The sequence below is a fragment of the Mycteria americana genome, chromosome 3, assembly GCF_035582795.1.
Source record: "Mycteria americana isolate JAX WOST 10 ecotype Jacksonville Zoo and Gardens chromosome 3, USCA_MyAme_1.0, whole genome shotgun sequence".
In the NCBI taxonomy this organism is placed as follows: domain Eukaryota; kingdom Metazoa; phylum Chordata; class Aves; order Ciconiiformes; family Ciconiidae; genus Mycteria; species Mycteria americana.
The window spans coordinates 69956566-69979337 of record NC_134367.1 but is presented as its reverse complement, the minus strand read 5'-3'; the positions used below and the strand labels follow the sequence as shown (position 1 = coordinate 69979337).

At 44.5% G+C, this 22772-nt stretch overlaps 1 protein-coding gene across 8 annotated transcripts in view; it reads left to right on the top strand.

Moving 5' to 3' along the window:
- The first annotated feature begins 6757 nt into the window (after positions 1 to 6757).
- Positions 6758 to 22772, top strand: part of ARID1B (AT-rich interaction domain 1B) — a 336420-nt gene continuing 320405 nt past the window's right edge. For 3 of the 8 annotated variants that reach the window (XM_075498939.1, XM_075498938.1, XM_075498941.1), the window contains exon 1: positions 6928 to 9152. In XM_075498939.1, coding sequence (XP_075355054.1) covers positions 7356 to 9152 — 1797 coding nt within the window. In that variant the 5' untranslated portion in view covers positions 6928 to 7355. Of the gene's footprint in view, positions 9153 to 22772 lie in introns of all 8 variants that reach the window. The other 5 variants (XM_075498945.1, XM_075498937.1, XM_075498942.1 and 2 more) reach the window with 5 other exon arrangements.

Sequence of the window (22772 nt, the reverse complement as noted above, 5' to 3'; positions counted from 1 at the left end):
ATTGTGGCTTTGACAATCAGACGTGTCGTGGCAGAGAGGATGTGAAAGTGAAGCACCCGAATGGCAGTTGGTGGTGACGTCCTGTTTGCTGAGGACAGGAGCAAGCTCAACACGTCCATGGGGACCGTGTGTGTAACCGACAGCTACTGCACCCCTCAGGAGCACAGCCTTCTCCTGCGCCGGCTCCCTGGGAACAAAGCTGTGGCTGCCCCTTCTCCAGCTGGAGTGTGGAGCATCTTCATCCAAGTTAACCTCTCCCCGTGAATCTAGAGATCACAGGTATTTCAGCTGCCTCCTGTGCAAGGAGCATTCCCACTTCACACACTTAGGCAAGAATCGCTAGCTGACTTTTGCAGCTTAGAGACTCCATTGAGCCACTGTGTGAGCAAAGAGGATGGACCAGCAGTCATAGTACAAGCCTGGGACTCTGGTGATGTACATACAGTTCAGCATATACTTCACAAGTGCACATCCCCATGATGCAGTAATAGTAAAATAAATAAAAGATGGTAAACCCCACACCCTGGAGCTTTTACTACTCTAGGCCAGACATCCAAAAAATGGATAAACTCTCTTCACTGACACGTAACTGTCTCTACATCACCATGACCAACATTTAAGGCCCAAATGGATGGACTCCCTCAGTAAGAAGTTGTGCTTATTGAAGAGGTTACTGCCACCTACCAGCTATTTATTGTTCCTCTGCTGGAGTCCGCTGTCTCCTCAGATCTGTTGGCTCACTTTATCCTAATCTTATTTAGGCAAATGGGTCTCAGCTAATGCAGATAGTTTAAATAGTAAGTCTGGTAACCTGGCTCATTTAATCTGAAAAGGATTGGGGAACACGCATACGAGCAACTGTACCAGCCGATGTGAGGAGCATTAATATCTGGCAGGAGTGATGCTGACAAGAAATGGGGACAGTAACTTTTTTCACTGGCTCAGCTGGGCTTTGGAAGAGAGCACCTGTTTATAATCTTAGGACATACATTTCTTTTGCCAGTAGTGCTGGCTAAACAGGTCCTATTCATCTCCCCCTGCCTCCAAGCCTCCTCTTCAATCAAACAGTAAGAAGTGGGTAACGGCTTCGTGCGCTCTGCCCCTTCTCTTCCCCCTTCCTGTTATGCCAGCACTACTGGTTGGGCCGTTGGGTGAGTCAGTGCAAGGATCTGGATAAAAATAAGTTTTCTTTCTCCCCCCTTGGGTTACTGGCACACCATGCAGCTGCGCAGACTGTTGCATCAGCACCCCCAAGGTCCATGCCAGGTGGTTATGGCGGTCACCTGGAGCTGCTGGAGCTGGCGCTGCAGCTGAAAGAAATGTTCACGCAGTCATGGCATTCCTCCCTTGTGCCTCATTTCCTTGACGGTGAAGCGGGAGTAACTGGACTTCTCAGTTTACAGGAGTGCTTAAAGGATAAATGTATCGAAGCAACATCTCTCAAACTAGGAAGTTGTCCCCTTGGGAAAGTACAGCATGTACCAGGTTGGGATGGAGAAGGCTCAGGAAAATTTCAATCTGGCCTCTCCCACCTCTCTCCTCCCTCATCCTCTTCCAGCCTTTGCAGTTCCTCCCTCTCTTCACCAAAAGTGTTCACTTTGCGTCACCTACGCAGAGGGGCCGAAGGAAATCAGCACTGGGGTGAACTTTGCTGGAACTTGGAGGGTAGGATTCATTTGGAGAGAAAACAACAGTATGAGTGATACTCATGAATGATACAGTATGACTACACTTCGGGAGGCTAAGGCAGCTGCAAGTTGGGCTGCGGGAATTTGGGGTTACCCAGAGACCGAACATGCATGTACGTGTAAAAGGGTGGGGAATGAAGATAAGGTGGGGGAAGGAGGGAATTACAAACTGTTACAGCAAAGGAGAAAGGTGGGGCTCCAGCTAAAAGACTCAGAGCTGCTGTATTAGAGATTGTGAATGGTGAAATACAACAGAAACAGGTCAGGAATAGAGTGTATCAGGCAAAATAATGATTTTGTCACCCTTGCAAATATTCAGAATTGCATATACACTATAGTCATAGAAAAGAAATTCAGTTTGCAAAGGAAAAAACTTGTGCCATCTCCTATTAAAATCCATGCATTTCAGGCTGTACATGAAAATATCCTACAGACAAATTATTTTTTCTTTGTGAAGATGTGGAGGCCACAGTAATCTCTTCCTAGAAACAGCAATTGATAAATACCGCGGGCTATAGGTAATATTTGCATTGTGATATATAAAATGTGTAACTATACTGTGGGAAAAGTTTAGGAAAGAAAACTAGGGCTTTTTTTGTTCTTGGAAGATCCAGCATCTTTACAGCTAAGGTAGCGTTCTCGTTTATTTTATGAGTGTGAAAGCTGTGTATTATCAGTTTGACTGTTTCTTCGATGTATCAGTCAACCCTGCATGCTACAACTGACGATAGAAAGTACCTCTGACCAATGTGTAGCTAACAGCAAATATTTCTTTTGGTTTCCCATGTGCCTCTTGCACATCAGCAAAGAAAAGATTTGTAAAAGGCAGGAGAATGGAAAAGAATCATTGGCAGAGAACTCTTATCATTACTGTTGTACTGAATGTCATTTAAATTTTCTAATTTATAAATGAACAGGACCATAAATTACTAATTCAAATGAAGGCTGGCCTTTTCCTAAATTTCTCCAAAATGCAATGATGTTCCCAAACAATGACATAGGATCCAGAAATATTAGTGTAATTCAGTTTAAAGGCTCAGATTTCACCAGTGGGTAAACCCAGAAATCGACAACCCCTACTATTACTGCCAAGTGGAAGATTTTGTTTTGATTTAGAAAATTGGTTGGGCTGCTATCTCACCAAAGTACAGACTCAAGAGCTGTTTTTCCTAGAGGCCTCAGTCCACAGAAGCACTTAATCAGGGCTTAACTTTAAGGAAGTGAGTGATCTTATTGACTTCAGTGGATGATTCGCATTTGTAGAATTGAGGTATTTAAACATTCTATTCAAGTGGTCTAAATCCAGCAAGGAAAAAAATTGCTAATGTTGCATTTCCATAATAAAATTGTGTATGACATTCTTGAGGTGGAGACAGTAATGTTTTGAAGTCATTTTGTTTACATATTGCCAGAAGAAATTGATTAAATTGCCCAGGACTAGTGGCTGCTAAAGAATGGATTTTAATTAAATGGTAGAATGTGTCACTCTCTACATGTTTTAGGCCACAATCTGTTGGCATAAACTGAGTTTTTCAAACTTCATTATGACCAGCTAAAATAAAATTATTACACTTAACCTTACAGGCTTTACACCTAACAGATCCTGGCTTATCAGCTGGATATCAACTACAATAGTTTACACATTACATTTGTGACTGAAATGTAAATATTACGTAATAAAGAAAACACCACTATATTATATTTATATGTTGACCACATAAGGGTTCTCTTAAAAGCCAAATCCCATTGCTATAGCTCCAAATACCAAGATAAAGCATAAAGCTAAAGCTTTGAGCTGGCTGCTTACTTTTCTGTGATCTGATTTATGCCTTATTGAAATCAATTAAAAGATTTGCACTGACTTCAGAATGATTTCGATTGGATGTTTAACTAGTAAAAGAAGTGATAATTTAATAAAAGCCCACACACTTCTCTCTTTTTTCCTCATTAAATCTAATGCCAATCTAAAAGAAGGAAATTGAGAATTACGGTGAATTTGACAACTGTTTCATTGAACTGCGCAGTGGATTTAAACCTAAAGCACAACGAGAACCCAACAAAAAGGCGGGTTTTTGTACACAGGGATTTTTCATTCTCTTGCGGGTACCCAGGTCAGATTCAACAGGCTCTTGAACCTCTGACTGGATTTTTACCTCACCAAAAAAATTAAAGATAACGTTGTTTCTCCCAATACCTCTGAAATAACACCTCAGAGCTATTACAATACTGGTTTGTCTTCTGCATCTCTCTTTAGTGCTATTCTTTGTATGATTTAAAAGCTACTGCTCTGACCAAACGGAAGGATGGCTGCTGTACTGCTGGGAAGGCGCCTCACGTCCATGGGGTCGAGCTACAGATGGGCGGCCTAGGGGGTCTGTACGGATGTCGTAGCCAATGGAATAAACAAATTACCAACAGTAAGTTTAGAAAATGATGTTGTTTATCCTGGAAAGGGATCCCAGAGCACCAGAGTTTATAATTTATCAGAAAAAAATCAAGAGAAAGAAACCATGCTTGGACAACACTGGTTTATAGAAAATAATTAAATTGAGGAAACAATGAAAATGGAACGAATGTTGAAACTGCGCACTTGCAATATCAAGTATCAATGCAATCATTTTGCAGCAGATAATATGCATGGCAATTAGAGCTTTTTTACATTATATTATAACAAATTCATAATTCATGCATACAATGAGAGCTTTTGGAAAGGAGCATTTGAATTTAACAAACACTACCACTCATCATCTGAGCAAAGATGGCAAAAGGAATTTCAACATTATTTGCGATCTAAAAAATTGAACCATCGTTGTTGCTTTGTGTTGTGCTTCCCTTGCACAGACTGCAGTGCCTTCTGTCTGCTTTAGGGTGTGGCATCTGCCATTGGGGAGGAAAAACTGGCATGTGTTGCCTTTTATAGCAGACTGATTTCATTGTGCTGAGGGCCTCTATTTTATAGCCTCTTAGTTCCAATCCTGTAGCCGAGTTGATGAAACAAATGGGAGGAAAAGGAGTTAGTAGTATAAACTCTTCAGTTTAAAGCCTCATCTTTTTTTTCTTTTCTGGGGAAAACATTTCAAAGTAAATCTGTGTTAAACTTTGCGGGTTATTTTCCTTATCAGAAAGAGTTGCAGAGCATGTCAGGAAGTATTGCGATCCATAACCAAGGCGCTATCAGTGCATCTTATCAGATTTTCAATATATATATTTTTGCTTGAATATAAATGTCTTAAAGTATAAATGTGTAATTGATTTTATATTTTATTTTAGAGTACACATGTAAATAAATACACACAAGTAGACATCTATATTTATATTTGCATATGAAAGCCTTCAAAAAATCAACTTATGTGGTTTAATGTGTATAATTAGCGTGCATTTGAATATAGAAGAGAAGAAAATCCAGGAGAAAATGTCAAAAAGGCTCACTAACAAAGATGTAGTATTCTCTTGGCAAAAGCTGATGAATGATTTGGCATGAATTCATCTTACAGTTCTGTTATTCTCTCTCCTACAAAGATGATATACCCCTTTCTAGCAGTTTGCATAGAATCGCAATTTGTTGTTGTTACAGACTGTAATGACCCTTGGGTATGCACCTGATTCCCCCCACTAGAATTACTCACCATTTTTTTTCCCGCTCTATGTTTTTCTACTAGCCATATAACATTTTTGCACTTGCAAAGAGTACCAAAAAAAAAAAAGAAAGAAAAGAAAGAGAAAAATACAATTGTAACAGAAGTGTTAGCAGGATATACTTGACGAGCACCGAGACTTTTCAAAACTAACTCCATAATGGAAATCAGAATATTTCTGACTTTTCAGACAGAACTAAAATTAATAGACACTGGAATCACACTGTTCATACATTTATCAATAATCTTTGCATGTAATTCAACATTATAGCATGAAGCTTCTGCTCTTCAATGTTTTCACAGTGGATTCAAAAAAGCGTCTCTACTCATGACAGCACATTTCTTGATATGCTGCGTTTTTCTCTACTATTATTATTGAATCTCCTATTTATCCATTTTGAAATTTGAAAACGTGCCTACCTTTAACAGAGCGCATGAATATATTAATTTAAAACAGCGTGGTTTAGACCCTTACTATATCGAAAACGTTCACTAATATCCCAGTTTGTTATATTCATAGCCAAGCATTTGACCTCCCAGCTGCTTTCATTAGTTGAATGCAGTGTGACTACTACCTGTTCTTATACTAGGGTATCATTTGTATTAAGATAGCTATAAAAAAACCTTCAAACCGTTCTGAAAGATGGTTCAAAAATGTAGGTCAGCAGCAGCAGCTTTCTGTTTGGAGCAAGAGTTACTCGGATTACATATTTTGGTTTTTGTGTTACTACGTTTTCATGAGTGTCTTGTGCGTGCTGGAAATTATATTGTTTGGGGAAACAATTATGAGGCCGAAAATGTCTCGCTCTCTTTGATCGACTCCTGTTGATCTGCAAATAAGTACACAGAACATATTGAAAACAGCCCTATATATAAAAGCATCATCAGTGCAAATGACCGTTAGAATTTGGAGACATCTGGACAATGTGGACAACTGCAAAGATGCTACCGCTGCAGAATTTTAGGTTAAATTTTATAAACGTCTGCACACACAATAGAAATCTTCGGGGGGGGGGGGGAGAGTCTTATTTTTCCGTGACATAGCGCACGTTTCCCTGCCCTCGGAATACAAGGAGAAGCCTTTCGAGCACGACGCAGGGGGCTGGGGGGCAGCGTGCGGTCCCCGAAAGTTGGAGCGGTTCATCCGCTCCAGCCCACCCGGACACGGGGCGCCGCGTCCGTGGCCGCCCCCTCGCCGCCCTCCCGCCGCAGCGGCCCGCGCGGGGCAGCGCCGCCGGCGGCACCCCCGGCCCCGCAGCGGCGGGGCCAGCCCCGGACCCCTCGGCGGCGTTAAGCGGCCCGGGGCGCCCGCCTCGACCCTTGGCCTCGGAGCAACCCCCGCCCGAGCCCGGCGTTTGGCTGCCTCCTCCGCCGAGCCCGGAGGGTGCCCGGCGCCGGCCGCGACCCTCGGCGCGCAGGGGAGCGGGTCCCGACTACGAGCAGGGGCACCCGAGGGGGCCGCGCCCCCCCGGCCCGCCGCGCTGCTGCCGGCGGCGGGGAGCGGGAGCCGGGGCCGTGCGGAGTCCAGTCCGCGTTTTGCGAGTGCGCGGGAGCGATCGGGGCGGAGGGGGCGATGGCTGCCGGCGCTGGCTCGCTCGCTCGCTCATGCCATGCTGGGCCAGCGCGGCTCCGCCAGACGTGTGTTTACCCATATCCGGGTTAGAGAGGAAAGGAGGAAAAAAAAAAAAAAAAAAGTTTCATTTAAACCTGAACAAAAAACTTTCAACATGAAATCACACAGCAGGAACAGGCACGGACCGTAAGGCGTTCTTACCATTTCTAATCTCAATCACGGACTCGGGGAGGGAAATTTCTGTAATTTGGTGCGTGCGGAGCGGTCCGCAGGGGATACTCTTGGCTCAGTCAACTCCCGTCCCCGGCCGCTTCTCTTTCTGCCCCTCTCCTCTCCCTCCCCCCACCCCTGCTCGCCCCCCTTTTTTGAGGGTGGGGGTTGATTTTTTCTTTTTTTAAAATTTTTTTTTTTGGTAGTTACTATTATCAGAACTAATTTCTCCGGACTCGCAATGTTGCGATGATCATGGCCGCGCAAGTCGCAGCGGCTCCGGCGGGTGCGAACAACAGCAAGGGCAAAGCCCCGAGCCTGCCGGGCGGCCTGGGCCCGGAGCGGGGCCCGGGGGGGGCCGCCGCCGCCGCCGCGGGGGCTCCCGGGCCGGGCCCCGCACTGGGGGTCGGAGAGGGGAGTCCGGCCGGCGGCAGCAGCAGCAGCAGCGTGAATAATGTAGATCACCATCTCCTCCACCACCACGGCGAGCCGCTGAACATGGCCAATAACGCGGCTCCCGCCGCTGCCGCCGGTAACAACAACAACGCCAGCGGCGGCGGCGGCTCCTCCTCGGAGCCGGCTCTGAAGGAAGGTGGAAGCTCCTCGGCGTTATCTTCATCTTCTTCGTCTTCTTCCTCCTCCTCCTCCTCCTCCTCCAACCCGGGCTCGGCCATGGAGACGGGGCTGCTCCCCAACCACAAGCTGAAGAGCGTCGGAGGCGATCACCCCGCCGCGCCGCCCCACCACCACCATGCCCACCACCCGCATCACCATGCCCACCACCACCATGCCCACCACCCGCACCACCACCACCATGCACTACAGCAGCAGCTAAATCAATTCCCGCCGCCGCCGCCGCAGCAGCCGCCGCCTCAGCACCATCCCGTGCAGAATAACAACAGCAGCCTCGGCGGCGGCGGCAGCGGCAGCAACAACAACGGCGGTGGCGGTGGCGGCGCTGCTCAGCCCAGTGCAGACATGGAGCAGCAGCAACATGGAGGAAAAGACAGTGTTTTGGGCGCTCAGGCCGAGCCCCCGCAGCAGCCGCAGCAAATGCTGAATAAAGGCGCCGACGAGGAGGAGATGCCCGGCAAGATGGGCGAGCCCATCGGCGGCCGCTACGATCACCCCGGCTTGGGACCCCTGGGCGGACAGCAGCAGCCCCAGCAGCCGCCCCCGAGCGCTGGGAGCGGCGGCGGCGGCCTCGGCGGCGGCGGCGGCGGCGGGAGCGGGGGAGGCGGCGGCGGCCCCTCCGCGGTGGGTGTCTCGGAGTTCAATAGCTATTATGGCAACGCTGCCCCTGCCCCTGCCAGCAGCGCTACGGCGAGCCGCGCCGGGCCTTGCTTTGATCAACATGGCGGACAACAAAGCCCCGGGATGGGGATAATGCACCCCACGGCGGCCCCCAACAGCATGGACCCCCTGCAAAACTCCCACGAAGGTTACCCCAACAGCCAGTACAACCACTACCCGGGCTACGGCCGCGGCCCCGGCGGCGGCGGCGGCGGCGGCGGCGCGGGCGGCGGCGGCGCGGGAGCCGTGGCGGCGGCGGCGGCGGCGGCGGCCGCCGGGGCAGGCGGCGGCGGCTACGGGGGCTCCGCGGCGGGCTACGGGGTGCTGAGCTCCCCGCGGCAGCCGGGCGGCGGCATGATGATGGGCCCCGGCGGCGGGGCCGGCCTCGGCAAGGCTGCTGCCGGCGCGGCGGCGGCGGCCGGCGGCTTCGCGCGGTTCTCCGGGCAGAACCAGCACCCGTCCGGGGCCACCCCTACCTTGAACCAGCTGCTCACGTCCCCCAGCCCCATGATGCGGAGCTACGGCAGCAGCTACCCCGACTACAGCAGCCCCAGCGCCCCGCCGCCGCCGCAGCCCCAGCCCCAGGCAGCGGCGGCCGCCCCGGGAAGCCAGCAGGCAGCGGCGGGCATGGGCATGGGCAAGGACATGGGCGCCCAGTACGGAGCGGCAAACCCGGCCTGGGCAGCGGCACAACAAAGGAATCACCCGGCGATGAGCCCTGGGAACACCGGGCAGGCCATCGGCAGGACCCAGGTAACCCCCCGCGCTCGATTCGTGACGGCTCCGTGCCGCTCGTGTCGGGGTCTTAGTTTCTTTATAATTCACTTTTTCCCTTTCTCCCAACCCCCTCTTTTTTTTTTTCCTTTTTTTTTTCCCCCTTTTTTTTTTCTTTTTTTTTTTTTTCCTCCGGGCCGGTTCTGCTCCTCGCTGCCTCCGTAGCAGGGGTGAGCAGCGCACAATGCGCGGCCCCGGTGGGGCCGGAGGCATGGGAGAGCGGCTTTCGCTGCCGAAATTAGGTTGTTCTCAAACCCAATTAATATTTTTTCCCTCCACTTTGAAACAGCGACGGGGAGGCGCAGGGCCCGGAGGACAGGCAGCCTGGGACGGGGGCGGGGGGTGGATTCTGTAACCGGAGTGTGGGACCCGGGGGGCTCCCGGGGGATAACGTCCATTATCTTCCACGGGGCTTTTTTTCCCCCCTTTTCCTCCTCTCTCTCTTTAACCTGTTATTTTTTTTGACCAGAGCGAGTTGCGCCGTCGCACGCTCTTAGCAGATTAGTTTGTCACTGATGGAGTTACCGCAGTGAGATCCACGGAACGCGGCCGGGCTCCTTGTTCTGTGGGAAGAGCGCGGCGTGTGTGCGTGTGTTCGCCTGCGTGTGTGCGCGCCTGTGCCCGCGCCTTAGTCCGCGCGGCGCGGGCCGGGGCGCGTGGGGTGCCGCGGTCCGGTGACCTTACGGGGACTTGCCCACCAGCAGAAGCGCGCGTGGGTGCGCGCGCGCATAACTACGTTTCTCTCCTGAAACACGCGGAAATCCGAACCGGGGGGAAAAAAACGAAAAGAAAAAAAAAAAGAACGAAAAGTCCTTGGTGTCAGTAAAGGGGCGCGGGCAGCGGGCGGGCCGCGCCGCCCCCACCCGTACCCCCCTGCCCCAGCCCGGTAACTCCGCCGATCGATCGATGGATCGATCGATAGATAGATGGGCGCGATGATCGCGGGGCGGCGGGCCGTGGCGCAGCGCCTTTCCGGGGCGGGCGGTGCGGTGGCGGGGAGCCGGCGGGCCGGGAGGCCGGTCCCCGCTGGACGGCCGGTGCCGAGGAGCGGCCGGGTCTCCTCCGCCAGGTTCGGAATTTGAATTGTGGAGGTAAACTGGCTGCAACCGTCTCCAGACAGCTGCCTCCGAGTTGACATCTAATCTGCCATCTGATTGGCTCCCCGCTCGCCATTGGGCACCTCGCGCCGCTGATGTAAATAGAAGCGCTGAGCGGCGCAGTCACAGAAACCCCCGCCACAAATAACACCCGCCAGTCGCGCCGGCGGGGCGAGGTGACGCGGGCGGGGGAGAGGCGCACACGCACGGCCTCCGCATCGGCACCGGCACCGGCCGTGCTGGCCGCCGGCGCGGTGAAAAGCCAGGGGCATCTCCCCCCCGCCTTCAGTTGTGTTCCGTGGCGTGGCTTTTCTGGGCATCGGCTTTTATTTTTTTTTAGATTTTTAATTCTGTGCTAATTGGAGGCGGTAGGGGACTGTCTTGTAATAGCAGTGTTTGGACGAGGATTCGGGATTTCAAGTTGCGCTCGTGCCTCTCAAAACATTTTGTAATGTTACAGCTTATGGATATTACGCAAGGGATTAGATTTTTGTAACAAAAAAAAAAAAATTAATCCAAAGACTAATTTCATTACATTTCTGTGAGCTTGATACCTAACCTGTGCATGCCTCTTAAAAAAATCTTGTTTGCACGTAGCTGCTGTAGGTGAGGAAGCGCCGCGTGTTGTCCAGAGAAGGGAAAAAGGAGCTGTTCTGTCAGAGGTTGCGTTTCTTTCATCGCTGCAACGAGTCCAGATATTCGGGGGAAAATGTGCTTTCCGCGTTTGAATTGTGGTTAGAATACTTCAAGAAGCATCGGGAGTTGTTGATCTCATTATTTTTCTACACAAGTGTGAGATTAGGCTTGAATTCTCAGTAGGAGAGTGAATTGTGTTAAATGGAGTAGTGCATTAGAATTTTATGGGTTTCTTTTTCCTTCAACAAGATCTTTCTATTAAGAACTGTTAAATCTTTTAATAGCTTTTAACAACGAGGACTGACAGGAACAAATGCAGGTGTACGCTTTTGGGGTCCTCAAATAGCTGGCTCTTTCCACGAAGTAATGAACAGAACCGGGAGAAAACATCGCTTAATATTGCGAACGGTGTATTAATACTGAAAAAATAATGATAGAAACCCTGGATGGGCTGGCTGTGTGTGTGTTTGTTCTCTTCCAGCAGACCGCTCCTGTCACATTTTTAGTTTTTATTCCATTTCCTTTCTATTTCTTCCAGGGAAATAAGATTTTTTTTGTGAGTGTTAATTTTTACCTTTTTTAATTTGCACTGATAAAAGGGTCACTGGAAGCCATAAGGTAATGAGGCCTCATATGCATAACCTTTCATAATTAATTCAAAAATATTTGCATTGTCTGCTTGCTTTTAAACACAGGTAGTTCAGAATTTATGGCTTTAAAAGCTAGGAAAATCATCGTCAGATAGACATAGTACATGTTACTTCAGAGTGCTATTTCTTCACGGCAGAAATTGTTTAAAGTATTTTATTTTTATTGGAGGAGTGAGAGTAAATTCCTTATGTCCTCAGTATGACCCTTAGAAATACTTCCTTATATTTATGGGTTTACGTCCTCTCTCACAGAATTCTTTTTTTTTTTTTTTTTTTTGGTACCGTAAGAATTAGGAAGCAGCTTAGAAAGAATAGTCTGGCAAGGGCACCATTTCTTTGATTTTTTTTTTTTATTATTATTTTTTCCTCAAAATAATTGTCATAAAGGCAGGTAATCAGTGTTCTTTATATTACGGTTTTTCCATCTAACCAGTAAGTGATTGAGATAAGAAATTTTGTTAGATTTTAAATTAATTTTTTTAATGTATAAAGTAAGTTGTGCCAAATAAAAATAAGTACTTACCATTAGCTTACAGAACACAATAATTTTTGTACATTGTTTTTTATTTTTAATTCCCATGTGTCAACCTCCAGGTACTTTACATCATTAAGTAGAGAAACTGGTTGTTGTTTGAAAGAGAATAACAGAATATTCAGGCCAGCATTTGAACAGAAAGCTTCTCTTAATTTTTTTTAATAATCTTCTGTGTGTATACTCTCTATATGTGTATACACACATTAGAATATGCTCATTTGTCATGTGTCTTTGCAAAGCAGATGATGATTGGCCCCTACACCTGTAAGAAACTATTGTGCTGTGAACAGAGAAAAAGGACCGTCAGTGGGCTACAACATCTGAGATACTTGTTCAGGAAATTCTTGCCTCAGCATGGGTAATTTTTGTAATGTGCAGAACTGTGGCGTCCCACTCTGAACTGACTTCTAAGTTTGTCCAGCCTATTAAATTATTTAAGAAAATTTTGCTTCCATTTCATTTAATCGCCTTACCCTGTCGTGAGACGAGATGTAAGCTTGAAAAAGAGGCCTCTTGTTTCTGAAGAAACACACGTTTTCAAAGCAGATGGATATTGCTCATGCGGATACATTGATTTGATTGTGGAGGAGTTGTGCGATGCTAGTACAGTACCTTGTCATTCAGTTATTTTGATTATTGATTAATTCCTTGGCAGTGTACAGATACTTAAGAGTCCTGAGGCTCCTTTTATTCTTCACTTCTGATTTGCACTGCAGTAGCTTAACACATTAGCTGGCCTCCATGTGTGTGCTTTATATAAATCTTTCTCCTTTGTGCACGTGTGTAAGATGTACATACACCTACACACAAAGAGAGAACCTGGGTCTTTTCAGGAGTACCTGTATAGCATAAGGTATATAGCAAGTGTTAGGAAAAAATCTGTCGAGCTGCTCTGAGTTTGTGTGTGTATCAGTCGTTTGTTTTGCAGCAGAGAAACTCGGAATGTGCCTGATTCTGCAGCTCTTTTTATGCCAAATAGATTGCCTGTATTGGGAGTTCTGGCTAAGTCAGGGCTGCAGAATCATGTCCTGTGCCTGAAGGCCATTAAACAGCTGTTAGTGTGGTGAATAGATTCTTGATGTCTCAATGGGAGAATAAAATATATTTTTCCCTGTGCATTTTCGAATAAACAGTTTAGTATTCACATAGCTTCTATTTAGAAGTAGCAAATAGCAATATTCTCAGTTAGTAGCATCTATATATATATTACGACCGTATATTTGACACTTTGTGGTTTGGTGTTCAGTTATTGGTTTCTGTAGTAGCGCTTATGCCTACATGTTGAACAGCAGGACCCTGTGTACAAGATACAATAAAGAGAGATGCAAACCTGTCTGCTGTATTACTGCCTCCGTCGTGTAAGGATTCTACAACTAAACAGTCGATTGCTGTCTTTTGGGCATTCTGATTCAAATCCGTGGGGATGAAAACTAAGGCATTTAATCCATTGCTAAATTTTCTGGTTACATACATAACACAAAATTTTTGAAATTACTAAGCACGGTCTGTTAGGTGATGCTGTTTCATTCTGAAATAGTATCTTAGTTAAAACTAGATGAAATTTGTGCAATGAAAACAAGTTTCAATAGCTACTGATAGGTCTTTCTCTTTCTTACTTTTGCACCACTAATATTTTATCATAGGTATTTTGAAATTCTCATTGTTAATGTGAGAATGGCAGTAGTTTATTTATCCTTATGTCCTTGGGATTGTACCTGTATCCTAACTAGTTACATTTCAGTACTTTTTCAAAACGTGCCATTTATCGGGAGGCTTTGAAGATTCTCTGTGGATATGTAAAGTAGTGTTGCCACACTCGCTGTGCATGCATGCTTAAGGCTGCAGAATTTCAGTAGCATGTGTTTGTGGTAGGCTAACTTGCTAGGAATATATTTTAGAATTGTGATTATTAAGGTACTTGGGAAAAAAACTTTTTTCTTTCAATTTTGGGGCTGTTTACATAGTGCTAAATACATGTTTTGGTAGGATTGAATGAGGACTTTAATTAAACTTAAATTAAAAGTATACCTTAGTGGTTTTCAAATTTGTTTTGAAAACTAGTAATAGAAAAGTGGTACTAAGCAGTGTTGGTTTTGTATTGCTTGGTGCTGAGAGAAGCAAATGAATGTAATACAAGAAAACCTTGTGGAGCCAATTGTATTAGAGTAAAATTTATTTTAAAGAAGCCTTACCTGTTAATAAATTTAAATATTATTTTTTAGTAAACCTGAAAGGTTTCTGTACACCTGATGTACGTTTTGGCCATTCAGATCATAAGGTTGCCTTTTTTTTTCTGTTACCCAGCCATACCTGTTCAAGCTCAATTTCACACACAAATGCTGGTGTGCTGGCACAGTGTTTGTGTTGCAGGTGGGTCGGAGGATTGCTGCTGTTGTACTTCCAGTTCTGAGAGTGTGGCATCCAGTGATCCACCAGGAACATGTCAGCTCCAAAAGGGCCAAACCCATTCAGGGTGGTGTTCCACTGCAATCGAGGAATCCTCAGGGATGGATCTATCCCAAGATACCTGTGTAATTTGTGAACAATGCATTTTGGGGACAGTAGATGGCCAGTTTGTACAGGATTACTTTTAACTAACTTTATTTTCTCAGTAACGACTTTCCAAGTACGTTTGATCTTTACACTGTCTTTCTAGTGTGCCTTGCACTGGAGTAAGAGATGATTCTTCCTGTTGTACAGGATGGAGAAACTGAGGCACATAACGTACACCTTCCTTCAGGCAGGCACACCTTGGCACAATTGAAAACAGAGTCTCTTAGAAATAAATAGGGTGTTGGTGCCATAAACTTTAGCTTTTGAATAAATCCAGTCTTATTGTGAACACATTCTGTTCTAGGAGAATTTAAGCTTTACAGGCATCTATTCAGACAACTGAGAAGACAAATGACTGAGCGAAATGAGGATTTGTCTGCTGTGTCAATATAGTCACCTTAAACTAAAGGCACCGTCATCTAAAATTCAAGTATGCCTTGCACTGTTTTATCATGATTATGTACTCAATGTCATCTATATAAAGTCACTAGATTTCTCATAGAAATTAAACTCTGAGGAAAATTGAGTTGAACAAGTGCCCAGGAGCTTAGCTGGCGTTGCAGAACTTGCCTTTTGATGAATATGATGTACAGAGCACAAGTATGTGCTGGGAGGTGCGGGGGTGCATGCACAGGCTTCCGTACCACCACGTCTGGTTGTTTTATCTGGCGGATAAATTGTCTTCAGTTTTGAAGTAGAGCAAATTTCATGCAGAAATCACAATTATTAAGTCTTGTTTAAAGATTGCTTTTCATATGGGAATTGTTCTTACTGCAAATATAAAGTACCTTTTAGCAAACTTTGTATTCCCTATATAGGTAGTTTACTTCATCTGAAGGCACCTGCAACTGTTTAGAAAATTGTGTAACCTAAGATCATTATCCTGATGCTATTATCAAAATGTTTCATTTATGTTTATTAAAACCAGTGTGAAATCTGTGTAAAAGTTTTCAGTGGGTATGATTTGAAAGGGTGTTGATATATCATACATTTATATTCCATGTATAGCAGAAATGTTAATTTCCTTATAAACTACCAAACCAAGTTGTGAGGCTGCTGAATTTCTGAATGGGTAGTGGCCAGTTTGTGGATATAAAACAGAGTTTGATGGTTCTGCAGCATGTGTAAGGAATTGCTTTTGGTATAGAGCTATCAGTGTTGATCTACTTGCATATTACTTCTTGCATTTGAGTCATGGTGGGTTTAGTAACTATGTCAGAAGTACTGAGCATGTGTAGAAGTATGTGATCTATTTATTAGTTTCCTTTCTCCAATTTCAAGAACTATTAGTTAGTTAATCTTTTGCACCTGAACTTGCCCGATTGCCAAATGATATTCTGCATTTAAGAATTCACTGCTATGCCCTATCTTCCCCCCTGCTTTGTAGCCTTCTCAGACTTGAAAAGATACAGAATTTAGGTTTGTGATCTGATAATTGCTTATTAAGACATCCATCTGAGTGATAGGCCCTCTGACACTTCCATCTGTAGGGCTGTGTTGCTGATCTCCCCTGCCATCCCCCTCAGTTTCTTTCTGACCATTCACAGAATCGTATAGGTTGGAAAAGACCTTTAAGATCATCGAGTCCAACCATTGGGGGGCTGGGGAAGGAATTTTCTGCTAATCTTTTTTCTGTCCCCCCCTTTTTTTTTTTAAAGAAATTAGATGTATGTGGGATTTTTTTTTGTTACTTCTTTAGTATGTTTGCTAAAAAATAGTAATCAAGAAAATGGGGAAAACTTGACATATAACCCCCCCTTTTTTAGGGGTAGTGTTAGTTGTGTTATTGATAGGGTCTTGTAAGCTTCTATTCTAACCTGTTACACTCAGGATGTTTTTTTCCTTGAGAGCTTTGTTTGGAATTTATTTTAGGTATCTACTTAAAAAAATAAATCTTCTGAATCAGGGGTTTCTGTTTGATGTTAGTCATTTTTTATCTGTGGTAGTTACAAAATGGTTTTGATTCTGCCAAGTTACTGAATCAATTTATTTGTCCTTTAAAGACCATGTGGCCAGGTCCACTGTGAAGTTCTGTTGTTGTAGCTACATAGTTAGGTTCAGTGAATTAATTGCATCCTTGACTAATAGCTGTTGTGGCAAACCCCTTTGTATTTAGCTTACCATTGGGGTGGTAGTGTATCTGCACTGGCAAAATAACAGCCTTTACAAGTAGCCTCTCCTGAGGGGTTTACAGGTATGGCTGTTACGATAGAGGTAACTTGCTGAGTTTTTCACAAAGTAGACAGTCCCACAACATGTTTTGGTCACGTTTTAAAAGTGCAAAGTGATCTGTGTTATTCAGGAAAGAGAGGGCTGTCTTGCTGTAGCACAATCCCTGGTACAGTTGGCTTTCACCAAACGACCTGAAGTTTGAGCATGGTTGTTTTTTGTTTGTTTGAGTAAAGAAATAGAATTGGTTCAGAATATCCCAAAAGGCGAGATCCTGTTTTAAAACGTAATTGTAGTCGTGTGCCATTCCCAGCGTGGACATGGCTTGATTCACAGATTGATTGAAGTGGAATAGTGCCTTCTTTACACAAGCAGTGAATTCAGCCATGGTAAGTAAATTATGTGACTTCAGGAAAATGGTATTAGTAGAGGGTCGGTGCAGTAATTCTGGATAGCTGTCTGCTGACTGCGTGATCTAATGGTAGCTGGTTTCACTGTTGGATACTTCAGCTTCCGTATGTTAAAATAAGGATAATATTTGCCTTATTTAATTATTTGAGCTTGATGTGCAGTTTTAATTACAGTGTCATGCAACGTAAATAGGCAGCCTAAATACTTGTTATGTGTGAAGGTATCCAGCCTGTACTGTACCTTCCTCTCTCTATTTGTTTGGATGGGATCTGAGACTAGGTGTTCCCAACATTGATCACGTTATTTGGTTAGCTTGTCAGACTCACTTGTTTGTAAGCAAGATACTGAAACATCAGCTCTGAAAATTCCTTTTGAAAGCACAAGGACAGGATTTGTAGTTCTTAAATTTTATTCTTTTAAAGTTAAAAATAAAGATAAGGAGGTTTGTTTTGACAGCATCAAAGGAATATGCTGGTTTATTTGCAGCCTTTGATTTGGGTGGAATGTATGGAGTTCTGTATTTTTTTTTTGTGTAGCAATTTATGTTGTGAATATTTTGGATATTCTCTGTTTATATGAAATGGTAGTATTGATGTCTTCTCTCAGACATGATTTATGGAAAATAATTGTGCTTTTGTGATTTTCTTTTTTTAATTCAGTGTTTCTTAGTTGCTTGAAATTCCCAAGTCAAGAAAAATGAGCAGTTCTTTAGAGCTGTTGTTGTTTAAGATACTTACAGATGGTCATAGATAGAGGCTATTAAAGAGAGATTTCTGGGAAAATACAGGTAGGTACGTTTGAGGCTGCTTTAGTTGTGTACCAGCAATAGCAAAATGATTTCACTTGGTAGTTTTACTTGTATCGAAAGTCCTTCCTTCCTGTAAACAGAAAGGTAGGTTTCTGCGAGGCAGGTAACTTCATGGTGCCCTGTATTCAGCAGTAATGAAAAGTGCTGGGAAAAGATAGGTAGCGGTTGGCTGTTTGTATTCTGTTTTCCGTAATTTGTTTTAAACTGAAGTTTTGCTTGATTGAGGAATTTCCAGCCTGCAGAAACGCTGACTGGCGACGGAGGTTTCCCGGGGGAGGGGAGGGGAGGAGAGGAGAGCCGGCTGGCTTCTGGGGCCGATTACAAACGTGGTATTTGTAGCGCCTGTAAAAGTTTCACACATGAAGCAAACTAGTTAGCTTGTATAGCGTCACATGATCAAAATATTTTTCCCCTCGCCGCTGCCAGAAGCTATCTATTGCTTTTCAACAATCTCGCTTGTCGGGCAGCAGGCCAGGGTGTGCGAGGCGGCCCCTTCCCTGAGCTGCTCCATTCTTCACCTCCCCGGCTGGAGTGCCCCGACCTTCACATATGTAGATGAGCCATGTGCTCCCTCAATTGAAACTTGCTGCCTCGGGAAGAAAGGGCTGTGGGTTGGGTTTGGGTGTCCCGTCCCGTCCCCCCCCCCCCTTTTTTTTTTTAAATTCCTCGGGGAATTTGACAGCCATTCATCCCTGACCTGGGCAGAGGTAATGCGAGGAAATGGGATCCCGTTTCCCAGTGGGTGCGGGGAGGCGGTGTGTGCCGGCCGCCTGCCTCACCTGCCGCGGGGAGGGGGGAGAGGGGAGGCGGCCCCGGAGGCGAGCTGCTGCGGGGGACACGAGTGGAAAGGGAGAAGTCTGGGGAATGCTTGCTTTGTTTGGAAGCGTGGTTCTTGACCGCGTGTCGCTTAGCGGCCTTTCGAAGAAGGCTTTCTGCCGTGCTACCCTCTGCCTTCGCCGCCGCTTCTTTGCGGGGTATTTCTAGCGGTTCTCTTGAAGGGACGCTGTAGTCAATCAGGAGCTGGTGGAAGGCCGCTTCTTTACATTCAAAATTGTATTTTTGCTAATAAAGAGCTACTGTATTTGTTTGTCTTCTGTGTTATATTCTGGTTTACGATGTACTTTTTTCCTTTTAAAGCCTGAAGCTAACACACATCACTTGTGATAGTCCCCCCAACCTGGCACAAAAGTGTTCTTCCTGCTAACAAACTGTAGGAGCTACTACTTCAGTGACATTTTTGGGATTTTAACTTTAAAATACTCTTTTTGTTGTTGTTGAACATGTGGTATGCAAATACAGGGGAAAATAGTGCTACAAAGTATTTTGTTGTGGTTCTTTTTAAGTATTAAAAACACATTTTGCTTTTCTAATAAACCCCATAACCAGACCTTTTAATGTTTTGATATAAATAGCAATTACACTCACTGAGATCCAACCACAACCAAAAAAACCCATTTAAAATCATTCAGAAGAAAAGTTCCCAGCTTAATTGAGCTCTTCCTTTAAAGAGGAGGGGCTGATTGGGCAGCATCTGTAGCTAACTGTCTTGCATTTTAGAACAGTTTTCTTGAAGTGCTTAACATCTTGGCGTAGTTGCCAATGTTTCAAAATAAAGAAAAAGATTTTTTCCCAGAATTAGATAGGGATCTGAGGGCTACTGCAGCCTAAGCTGTCAAGAGTTTTATATGTGAATGCTGGTGTCAACTGGAACATTTTCTGGATTAATTGAGACCCTCAGTAAGTTTTAGGTTTGGGTTTATGAGTTGGTTGTCTCATATATTGGGGTAGCACTTAGGGGTTTGGTTGTTCAGGAGGAACTTGCCAAATGCAGCATTTTGTGACCAAGCAGCGGAGAGGGATTGCCTGCCCCAGGAAGACTTTGCATAGCCCCCCCATTCCTCCCTTTAGTTCTTCACAGCCTATTTAAGGAATAATAATAATAATAATATGCTGTGTTATTAGGAGGAGGGTTGGGGAGGGACTGAGTCAGCTGTTACTTTGCTAGAGTGTGGTTGGCAGAATGGTAGATGCGTTCCTCTACTTTTTCTGGAGATATTAACACTATTACATGTCAGCTCTGTTGTGGGATATGGTTGCTCAAGGCTTTTCCTCTGCATGTGCTCCTGCAGGGAGTGAGAGATTTATTTGTGGATTACTTGCTTCTGTCTCGCTTCTTTCCTTCCCAAAGTTACACTACTTTCTTTTATCCAAATGTAATTTTTTTTTTCTCCTTTGTCTTGTGATACTTCTTTTTCCTTCTGTAAATGTTATCTCTGAATTCCTATCTTTCTCGCTTTCCAAATCATTGGAGTGATAGAAAAGCCATCCTTATTGTCTTCTGCCATTTTACAGTTGCATGGGAGAGTAGTATGACCATATATCATGGGAGAAAATAGCTTTTGAGTGATCCTGGTACCCATCCCTCCCTCTGACTTGCATTTGCTCCTCTCTGTCCTCCAAGGAATCTGTGCACAGAAGTTCTTGGGGAAAGAGTGACAGCCGGGAAGGTGCCTTTGCTAGCCAGCTTCCTGTGTAGGCTCTTCTAGTGACTGGAGGTCAAGTTGCATTAAAAAAAAAAAAAGCCACCAAAAAAGCCAACCAAGCAAGCCCCCAAATCCCAGCAAGACTTGGCAGTGTAATAGGAGGAATCATACAAGTACTTATCTGGGGGTGATGGTGCTGGTTTTTTTTCAGGTTCCTCTAATGCTGATCCTCTAAGCAATAGTAGACTTGGGGAAAAGAAGAGAGGGAAGCAAAGACAAAACCAAGCTGGAATGTAAACGTTGATGTGCACGGTTTCTTTACTTTTTACCTGGCGTGGCAGCTGTAATTAAAAATCTCTCTTTCTATATTTGCCCAAAAGATATTTGAAAAGATGTCAGCATGAAAATTGAAATGTGGTGTTGCTGTGTATGTGGAAAGTGTAAAGACAGGAACTGAGGAGAGGAAACACTTTGTGTGTAATTGTCTGTATTAAGTAGTGAATGTGATGTGCTAGATGCAGTCTATGCAATTTTATAGTACCTGATATTTAATTTCATAGATATCTTTTCCTTTTAATTCTCCCCAGAAGATTAGGGGCATAGAGAGAAGCAAGCTGTCAACGGTGGTTGTTTGTTATTCCACCATGTCATATTTTCTTTGGGGGGATGTAGCTTGTTAAGATGGTGAATGAAGCCTGTTTAAAAAGTTAGTTAAGGTTCCATTGTTCTCGGAAAATGCCTTAGGAATTCAAAGAAGAACAAAGGCCAATTTCTTCTTGCATGGTAGTCTCCAAATTCTATTGCTTTGCCTCTAAGAAGACCTAGATGTTTATTTGCAACAATCTTGTTCCTTAAAAAAAAAAAAATCTCAGATTTATCTGTGATAGTTACTTGTCTTTTAGGTTTGAAAAAGCAGAGTCAGACTTACCCTGTTTGTTCCTTCTCTTTACTCCTGCTTTTTAACATTCAGTTTAAATTTTTTCTTTGCTCAGGGTTGAGGTCTTCCTTGAAGAGATGGAGGAAAAAAGTAGGTGCTTTTTGTTAAAGGCTGCAGCTGGTCATGCCATCATAACAGAAGGTTCAAATAATTATGATTTCTGGTGACATTTTTACTTTCTTGAAGTCCTTGAACTCGCATATGGTTGTCTGTGTTACTCGAGTAAGTTGTCTCAGTCAGGGTGCCAGGAATAGGTAGAAATGTAGTTTTTCTCTCCAGAAGTGGGGTTATATATCCTATTGTAGACTGAAGGAGACAATGAACTTGACTTTTTTTTATTCTTAGGATTTTTTCCAAATGTTTACCTGATACTGAGCATTCAGTATCATGTTTTGTCTGTCATTTTTAGATTAATGCTTGGGGATAAGCAGGGAATATTTTTTTAAATCGAGTTCATTTTTTAGACATTCATCAGAAGATCCAAGTGAGTATTCCTCAATAAGGCAGCTTTTTATTCTTCTTGGCTTTTGTGGATCAGGGGCTGAAACAAAGAGCAAATTAGCAGGAGAAAGGTTGTAACACACAAATATATAGGAAAATGTGTTGAACTAAATGGACGTGTGCCTTTTGTGTAGATACCAAGCCAGAATTTCTTTGGGGAAAACTGAAGGAAACTTGAAAACCTAATTTGTTTACCCCTGCATTTTTCCATAGCCTTTTGTTACGCTCCTTGGGTGCTCTTTTATCGAGTTTTGTGTTGCTAAAAGATCTTACACCAAAGGGTAAGTTTAATGGTCGTCTGAAGCTGATCTAAGACTTCACTTCTACTGAAAAGACCAGTCCCACCCTTTTATCAGCTCCCTGCTGCTTCCCTTGTGTCATAAGGTGAGTCGCATCAGCTCCCTGATTTGTCTGAAAACTAATCCTGCCAAACAAAACCTGTGAATGGTTAGCTTTCAGCCAGATCATTGAGCTGATCTGACTTGCACACAATCTTGCCAGCACAGCGGTAAGGCAAGGGAGGGTGTGGTGAGTTCAGCTGAGGGTGGGGGTCAGGGCAGGACAGCCCCTTTTGGTGGTGGTACAGGCTTGTATCAGCTTAAACTCATCATGAGACTGTGTCTTGAGTGTAAAATTGCTCTGTAAATAATGACAGATATTTAATTTCTCAACGTTTCTCTAAAGCAGGAAATCATTGTTATCTCCCTTTTGAAAGAAGCTGAGGCAGAGAGTAAAAGATTTTTTTTTTTCTTCTCCAAGATGATAATTATACAGAATGCACTGATTGCAGTGGCCAAATAAGCCTTCAGTATCTTTGAA